The sequence below is a fragment of the Thalassophryne amazonica genome, chromosome 20 (assembly GCF_902500255.1).
Source record: "Thalassophryne amazonica chromosome 20, fThaAma1.1, whole genome shotgun sequence".
Lineage (NCBI taxonomy): Eukaryota > Metazoa > Chordata > Actinopteri > Batrachoidiformes > Batrachoididae > Thalassophryne > Thalassophryne amazonica.
In genome coordinates this window covers 28,890,789-28,900,110 of record NC_047122.1, presented here as the reverse complement: position 1 = coordinate 28,900,110, position 9,322 = coordinate 28,890,789, and the positions used below count along the sequence as shown (strand labels likewise).

The 9,322-nt window shown below is 41.4% G+C and overlaps 1 protein-coding gene across 1 annotated transcript; it reads right to left on the bottom strand.

Annotated features, from left to right (window-relative positions):
• Positions 1 to 2,690: 2,690 nt before the first annotated feature.
• On the bottom strand, positions 2,691 to 7,118 carry LOC117502450 (XK-related protein 8-like). The gene is made up of 3 exons (XM_034161505.1): positions 6,680 to 7,118; positions 4,928 to 5,115; positions 2,691 to 3,799 (listed from the first exon to the last, which is right to left on the bottom strand). The coding sequence occupies exons 1-3, from the start codon at positions 6,982 to 6,984 to the stop codon at positions 3,063 to 3,065; spliced, it is 1,230 nt and encodes a 409-aa protein (XP_034017396.1). The 5' UTR covers positions 6,985 to 7,118; the 3' UTR covers positions 2,691 to 3,062.
• Between the last annotated feature and the right edge of the window lie 2,204 nt (positions 7,119 to 9,322).

The window sequence follows — 9,322 nt, the reverse complement described above, 5'->3', positions numbered from 1 at the left end:
CATACACAGTCCCTGGAGGTTATGTGCAAAACTACTAAATATCATACATTTATTAAATAATTGTGTGCCCACTTCTCACATTTAAAAATACGTAAATTATTTTATGTAGTCTCCTGGAAAATATATATATTTAATGAGGTTGTATTAAACCAGGTTAATACAATAAATACCAATTGTTCCCTGTAATGAGCATGTTTCCAATTAATAAACTTATACAGAATTTATATAATTATGAATCACCTCTTCTCTATGTTGACAATAATAAGACATATTAACCCAACATCAGTGGTGTCAAAAGTACACACATTTGTTACTTAAGTAGAAGTACAGATACTGCAGTTTAAAAACACTCTGGTAAAAGTTGAAGTATCAACTTGACCTCTTTACTCAAGTAAAAGTGAAAAAGTATGTGCTCCAAAACCTACTTAAAGTATAAAAGTATAAAGTAACCTTTAAAAAAAAAAAGGTAGATGCCACTATATGAATTGAAAGCTTAATTTAAAAACTGATTCGTTCTACATGTGGCCCAAAACCCAAAATTACCCCCCAACACCACCTGCACGAAAATGTTTCTAGAAGCTCTGAAATGCAATCTGGGACTATTCCAGACAATAAACTGCAGTGAGTGCAGCATCCATTTAGTGAAGGAGGAAAACAAACAAAAAAAAAACTTTCCTTATTCAAATTCATTCCAGTAGTATTCTGCTCTTACTAGGATGCAGCAGTTTTCTAGTTTGGCAGATAGTTCTGGAGGAAATCAATGAAGAAATTAACACATTGAAAATATGGTTTGACCGAAACAAATTGTCATTAAATAAGACAGGGATGAAGTGGAGATGTAAGAGTCACTAGGTGTTCACAGGAAACATTTATTTCTGTATGTATGTATGTATTTATTTATGTATGATCATTGTTAGTTGCTTTTAGATTTTCTGTTGTATTTCTATTCAGGTTCTTTTTGTCTCTTTCTCTAAAATTGTATATAATAATCATTAGATTATTAATACATAAACAAAAATAAATTTAAGAAATATTACAATTTGAAAACAAATGCACCCGAACGTTATGAGAGCTGCAATTGCTTAATGCTAACTTTTAACATTGAAAATGCCATAGACATGCTAACGCGTTAGCGTCGTTCCCGTTTTGAAGTTATAAAATACATCTATCAACTGTTTCAGAAGACCATAACAGGTCGGTTTAACATAGAAAAGGTAAATAATACTCACAGACGTATGCTCTTTAGGGTTTTAGCGGGGGAAAATTAAGCGAAAGAAAGAATAAACGAAGCAATAGGTCGAAGCATTGCTTCAATCTGCGAACCACTGCTTGGATTGGTTCACGGTTCAAAGCAAAGCCGTGCTGCAGAAAAGTTGATTACAGGCGCACATGACGTGAAATATATACTCAACAAAAATATAAACGCAACACTTTTGGTTTTGCTCCCATTTTGTATGAGATGAACTCAAAGATCTAAAACTTTTTCCACATACACTATCACCATTTCCATCAAATATTGTTCACAAACCAGTCGAAATCTGTGATAGTGAGCACTTCTCCTTTGCTGAGATAATCCATCCCACCTCACAGGTGTGCCATATCAAGATGCTGATTAGACACCATGATTAGTGCACAGGTGTGCCTTAGACTGCCCACAATAAAAGGCCACTCTGAAAGGTGCAGTTTTGTGTTATTGGGGGGATACCAGTCAGTATCTGGTGTGACCACCATATGCCTCATGCAATTCAACACATCTCCTTCGCATCATCCATGAAGAGAACACCTCTCCAACATGCCAAACACCAGCGAATGTGAGCATTTGCCCACTCAAGTCGGTTACGACGACGAACTGGAGTCAGGTCGAGACCCCGATGAGGACCACGAGCATGCAGATGAGCTTCCCTGAGACGGTTTTTGACAGTTTGTGCAGAAATTCTTTGGTTATGCAAACCGATTGTTTCAGCCGCTGTCCGAGTGGCTGGTCTCAGACGATCTTGGAGGTGAACATGCTGGATGTGGAGGTCCTGGGCTGGTGTGGTTACACGTGGTCTGCGGTTGTGAGGCTGGTTGGATGTACTGCCAAATTCTCTGAAATGCCTTTGGAGATGGCTTATGGTAGAGAAATGAACATTCAATACACGAGCAACAGCTCTGGTTGACATTCCTGCTGTCAGCATGCCAATTGCACGCTCCCTCAAATCTTGCGACATCTGTGGCATTGTGCTGTGTGATAAAACTGCACCTTTCAGAGTGGCCTTTTATTGTGGGCAGTCTAAGGCACACCTGTGCACTAATCATGGTGTCAAATCAGCATCTTGGTATGGCACACCTGTGAGGTGGGATGGATTATCTCAGCAAAGGAGAAGTGCTCACTATCACAGATTTAGACTGGTTTGTGAACAATATTTGAGGGAAATGGTGATATTGTGTATGTGGAAAAAGTTTTAGATCTTTGAGTTCATCTCATACAAAATGGGAGCAAAACCAAAAGTGTTGCGTTTATATTTTTGTTGAGTGTATATATATATATATATATATATATATATATATATATATATATAAACATTAAACTGAAGCCAAGAGTAACGAGGCTGTTTGTTTTAAAAAATGTAAGGAATAGAAAGTACAGATACTTGTGTGAAAATGTAATGAGTAGAAGTCAGAAGTAGGCAGAAAAATAAGTAAAGGAGTAAAGTATAGATACCTAAAAAGTGTACTTAAGTACAGTAACGAAGTATTTGTACTTCGTTACTTGACACCTCTGGAATCTGGCAGACGTATGCACTCTGAGTGCCCGCTCTTCTTTAACATTCTCGCCTTATGACATCACAAAGATGTGATTAAGTCCTCTGTTGGCTGGAGGAAACAATACTGTTTGGTAATTATTTCAATGACTAAGGTGTGCGCCCTGAGTGCTCCTATAGTGCAACACAAACATAAGTGATAAGTTAAAAAAAAGACAAAACAACATGAAAATGAAAAATGAATGGAAGATGACAAAGACGAAATACAGAATGTGATGTCACCGTTATCTGGTGCAGGTCTTTCTGATGTGTTCTGTGTTAGTAGTAAAAGTTCTCAGCCAGCTTCCTCATTCTCTTGTTGAGCAGTGGTGGGACGGGCAAAGGTACGTCTGCTGAATGAAAGGAGTCTGTGACGTCTGAACCTGAGTTAATAACCCGCGCTCCAGTGAGTGCCCCATTGGAACTGCTCCCTCTCAGTTCAGGCCTGTTGAGTTGTGGATGGAGGAACTTATAATATATTAGTTTAAGTAAAAGGCCCAAAACGTAAGTAGCAATAACAGCGAGAGTGGAAATGGCGGTGTCTAAGAGTGAGATTTTAATATGAGGTGGAACCGTGTTGTGCTTCCAGTGGCTGTAGAGCCAGAAGATGCACAGAAGGCAAATATCAACCAGAATGTAGCCATGGTAGATCGTAGTCCTCCTCCTGGTCCGCCCTTCCACCACGTTAAACCAACTGAAGTACCAAATGAGGCCAACAGTGGCTCGGTAAAGCCACTCACCATGACCCTCCATGAAGTTGGTCTGCGCTCGCCAGGCGACGAAGAATAAAACCAGCCAGGAGCAGATGAAGTGCGTGAAGATGAAGCAGGGCTGGACCGAGGCGAAGAGAGCGAGGGCGGTGAGCCGAGACACAATGAGCAGCATGTTCCAGAGGAAATAGATCACCGAGGAGCAAATCAGCTGCTGTTTTTTGTCAGGGAGGAAGGAGCGCAGGGAGCGGTGGTACATGGTGACGCTGCAGGCGATGGCCGCGGCTGAGCCGAAAGCCTTAGCCACTGAGGGGTCAAAGAGGTCACTGTCAGAACGGCTGCACTCCAGCTCAGAAATGAAAGTGTTGTATAAAATTAGAGGAAAGAGTTTGTTTTAGTGTTCATTAATAATGAACAGTAAAACGAATGAATGAATAATGTTCATTAATAATGACAGATCCTAATTTCACTACAAAAGATTTTTGAGGATACAGAATCAGATCGTTGCAGATATATTTCTTGAGTTTTTCTTTTAATTCTCAAAAAGGCGAGTAAAGCCGTAAAAAAATATTTCTCCCTGACAGATCAGTGTTATTAGACAAATCCTTCAGCAGAAGGAGTGTAGGGGTGTAGTCCCCATTAAAAAAAATTAAGCAATAAAATTAGTTTTTCAGCAACGCCATAAATTTGTTCCTTAATATTCAAATAAAGGATTCATAGTCTTATATATTGCCAATATTGACAAAATTCACTTTCTCTGAAATCACTTTAAGATTTTGACCCACATGGGTTAAAATGGTCAGGAAAACACTGTGACACACTAGTGTTAGCATCATGGAGCCAAAGAAATGTGGTAGCCAGTCAGTTGAATGTATCACAAAAATTACATGAAATGCAAATGGAAAGACAGCGGGCAGAGATTTGTACAAAATCTGGAGAAATTTCACATGAAGGTTTTGCTGGATGTCTGTTGGATAGGTAAGCCAACCTGCACACACGGCTGCCGTGTCAGTTAGCAATACTTGTTTGCCAAAACATGATGGTGGGAAGACTGTTTTAACATAGCTTGCTTAATATAATGTAGTAGTAGTATATGTAGTATTTTTTTTTTTTTCAAAGTTGTAATGTGTTTTATAAAAATCCAACAACCAGTTGTGGACAAAAATACAACCTCACTAGTAATTGCTGAAAACGTACCTAAAAGATTTTCTGTTGACTGATGTGAGTTCAACACGCTATTGGTCCTTTCACAATAAAATGCACTATACGTAACTGATAATTTCCTTAAAAGCTAATCTTGCACTTTTTGTCGAAATAATTGTCACTGTAAATACATTATGGTTCAGTTTAGTAATATTTCAGTCACATCAGGTCTTCCGTGTAACTTTAATTCTTACACCGTGTTATTCTGCATCGTGTGTGATAATGCTCCACCTGTTATAGGCTCCACACTGCATCTCTGCAGCATGACTGTGAGCATGAGACCAAGCTGAGGGGCGCTCTCTGAGAACGTCTCCATGAGCCGCAACATGCTGAGGTCATGGCCCAGGTACGCCACCGTGTCACGGTCATAGCCCTTTTTAATGAAGCTGCCCACTGAGACCTCCAGATATCCTGCATGTCTGAGAGGGAAGAGATTCACAATGACAACTTATCACTTAAATAACAGATCCATCAAATGGGTGCAAACATCCTGTTCGACAACAAATTTCATTATGTAACCATATTCTTCTACAAACCCAAAACCGGAAAAGTTAGTACGATATGGAAAATGGAGGAGGATAAAATATGATTCTAACATTTACTTCAACTTCTGTTTAATTGTAGACTCTTTAAACCCAAGATGTTTCATGTGTGGTCAACTTAATTTAATTTGTAAATACTGTATACATTCATTCCTGCAGTTTAGGTCAGCAACACAAGGAATCTGAAGGAGTTTCAGTGCGTAAAGGGCATGGTTGCGAATCTGAAGGAGTTTCAGTGCGTAAAGGGCATGGTTGCAAACCTAAATGAACCCATAACCACCAATCACTCACTCGTGTACTGCGTCAAGAACTGTCATTCATCAATAGCCGATATAACCACATGGGAAAGAGATTTCTCTGAGAAACCTCTGTCAAAACTTACAGTATGGTGTTACACATTCACAAATGCCACGTTACAATTTTACTGTGCCAAAAAAAAAAAAGATGTTTCTCCAGGTTCTGAGACATCTGGCTTGGAGCATCACATAGTGTAAATGTGTATTAGTGTTAAGTAAAACACCTTCGAAATCAGTTTTATTTTCATTAACATGCAGATTTTTACTGCTCCAAGAACCAAACAGATCATATTTGTGAGGAAAAATTGTTGCAACTATCAAGTTCCACGGGTCATTGTGGTCAGTAGACATGTCCGTCAACTTTCCTCGTGATTGTCAGAATGACAAAGTGTCATGAAAACATGTTTAGAGGAACTGAAACATGAGAATGAATAGAAAAATGAGCTCATGCCAATAATTGCTTCTGTTTGTTGGTGGGAATCGATTTTTGTGAAAGAACCTGTTTTAATTCTGGTCATGATCACTTTTAAGTGAGTCACACAAATATAGTTTAGCTTAAGTTCTGATCTGTTTTAACAACAAGTAGCAGTCGTGGCAGCCAGCCCTCAGATTTAGAAACACAAACAAAAAGCTCATTAAACTATACATTGAGAGACAGAAAGAAAGAAACACCTGCTTCAGCTACATTAATACAAAATCCTTTCAGCGCGGTTGTGTGGATTTGCAATTGTTATTTAAGCTGTGGAACATAACCCATTTGAAACTGATAAAATAATGGTTTATTTTTCTTTAATATGTTTTTATTATTTGACCATTTGTATGTTAATGGGGTGAAAATATAAAAATAATTAAAAGAAGCTGGCATAGCAGTCTGAAGAAAAAGCAAACATTTTAACCAGAGTTAACTGCAGGAATCTTGTATTTTGTGTGTAACATGACACTGCAGTGTATGAACACTGAGTGTTCCATTCATCAGAAGTCCAGAGTATTTCCTGGAAATGTTAACGGTTTCACAAACAAGTGAGTGTAACTAGTGCAGAACTCAACTATCCAAATCTTTTTGGATACAACTTTGTGTTGAAATGCTCGGCGTCATATTCATACTTCAAATTGTTTCCTTTAAACGTGCTGAAAGTTTTCACAACCTTAAGTAGATTCCCAGTTGACCCACATGGAGCAGCATTAGTGCGAGCAGGTTTGGACACTTTTCAACCTTCGTACGCCTCTCATAGTTGTCAAGACGATACCACAGGAAGCTGTAGATCTGCACAATAACCGACGAGACCAGGAGAAAGCAGATCAGAATTCCCATATAGACGTAGGCCTTTTCCTGGTAGAACGTCACCACCGCCCACATATCCAGCACGATGTCACACAGCAGGAACACCAGGCCCAGACAAGTGAACAGGAAATCCCACTTTGAGAACGTAAACAGCCTCGGTTCTTCCATAGCGACACTCAAAACTAAAATCCAAGCAGACACCTTCAGTGACAAACTGCTGCTGGCGGTACAGAACCGTGTGAAAAACTGAAAGTAAGGAAGGTTCACACAAGTTAAACTCCACACCTCCCTTACAACTTAAAGAAACAGAAGCATTTAGTTCTGGCAATATTTCCACTTTGAAGCAGCTGTAAATGTTCACACTCATCAAAATGCCTGCAGCCTGTTTACATGGAACAGGACTGAAGCGTTACGGGAAGCAAACATGGCCATCATTAATAACTGCACATCACAAAGGAGGCAAGAGAAACATTAATAAATGACCGCGTCCTGGACTTTGGCTCTTTGCTGCACAGGTGCAAATCTATTGATCACTGAACGATTCTGCCAATTAGACAATCTGAATTTGTGCACAGGTCTGATTGCAGGACCACCTGTGGAATACTGTGTGAAAATGCCTTCCAAATTGGACAGTAATTACAGGAAGAGAAGCAATTTTTGTGAAATTAAGTGGTCACAGAATCTGACCTTTGACCTTATGTATGACCTTGAGCACAACCTTGACGAGACCACCTGAGAAATATTGTGTGCAAATTTGTTCCAAATCAAACAGTAATTACAGGAAAAGAAGCGATTTTTGTGAAATTAAGTTGTCACAGAATCTGACCTTTGGCCTTATACATGACCTTGAGCACAAACTTGACGAGACACCACCTGAGAAATATTATGTACAAATTTATTCCAAAACAAACGTTAATTATAGGAAAAACAGCGATTTTTTGTGAAATTATAAAGTGGTCATAGAATCTGACCTTTGACCTTATGTATGACCTTGAGCACAAACTTGACAAGAGAGCACCTGAGAAATATTGTGTGCAAATTTGTTCCAAATCAAACCGTAATTGCAGGAAGAGAAGTGATGTTTGGGAAATTATTAAGTGGTCACATAATCTGACCTTTGACCTTATGCATGACCTTGAGCACAACTTTGATGCAGAACACACCTGAAGAGCACTGTTTTAAAATGTGGTCAAACTTGGGTAGTAATTGTAGGAGGAGTATTTTTGTTTTAGGAAATGAAGTGGCCATATAATCTGGGCTTTAACCTTGACTATGACCTTCAGCACAACAAATATTACCCACAACCATGTGGGTAATATCCATCCATCCATTTTCTACCACTTTATCCGGAGTCGGGTCACGGGGGCAGCAACTCAAGCAAAGCTGCCCAGACCTCCCGATCCACACACACCTCCCCCAGTTCCTCCGGGGGAACCCCAAGGCATTCCCAAGCCAGCCAAGAGACATAGTCCCTCCAGCGTGTCCGAGATCTTCCCCGGGGCCTCCTCCCGATGGGACGTGCCCGGAACACCTCTCCAGCGAGGCATCCAAGGGCATCCGGAAAAGATGCCCGAGCCACCTCAACTGGCTCCTTTCGACGTGGAGGAGCAGCGGCTTGACTCCGAGCGCCTCCCAAGTGACTGAGCTCCTCACCCTATCTCTAAGGGAGGGCCCAGCCACCCTGCAGAGGAAACTCATCTCGGCCGCTTGTACTCGCAATCTCATTCATAGGTGAGGATCAGAACGTAGATTGATCAGTAAATCGAGAGCTTTGCCCCTACTCAGCTCTCTCTTCACCACGACGGTCCGACACAGCGACAGCATCACTGCAGACGCTGCACTGATCCGTCTATCGATCTCACGCTCCATCGGTCCCTCACTCGTGAACAAGACCCCGAGACACTTAAACTCCTCCACTTGAGGCAAGGACACTCCACGGACCTGTAGAGGGCAAAGCACCTTTTTCCGGTCGAGAACCATGGCCTCGGATTTGGAGGCGCTGACTTTCATCCCGGATGCCTCACACTCGGCTGCAAACCACCCCAGTGCACAGTGAAGGTCCTGATTTGACGAAGCCAACAGAACCACATCGTCCGCAAACAGGAGAGACGAGATTCTGTGGTTCTCAAACCAGACCCCCTCTACACCCTGGCTGCGCCTAGAAATTCTGTCCATAAAAATAATGAACAGAACCGGTGTCAATGGGCAGCCCTGGCGGAGGCCAGCGTGCCCTGGAAACAGGTTTGACTTACTACCGGCAACGCGAACCAAACTCCTGCTGCGGTCGTACAGGGACCAGATAGCCCTTAGCAAAGGACCCTGGACCCCGTACTCCCGGAGCACCCCCCACAAGGTGCCCACAGGGACACGGTCGAACACCTTCTCCAGATCCACAAAGCACATGTGGACTGGTTGGGCGAACTCCCATGAACCCTCGAGCACCCGATGGAGCGTGTAGAGCTGGTCCAGTGTGCCGCGACCAGAACGAAAACCACACTGCTCCTCC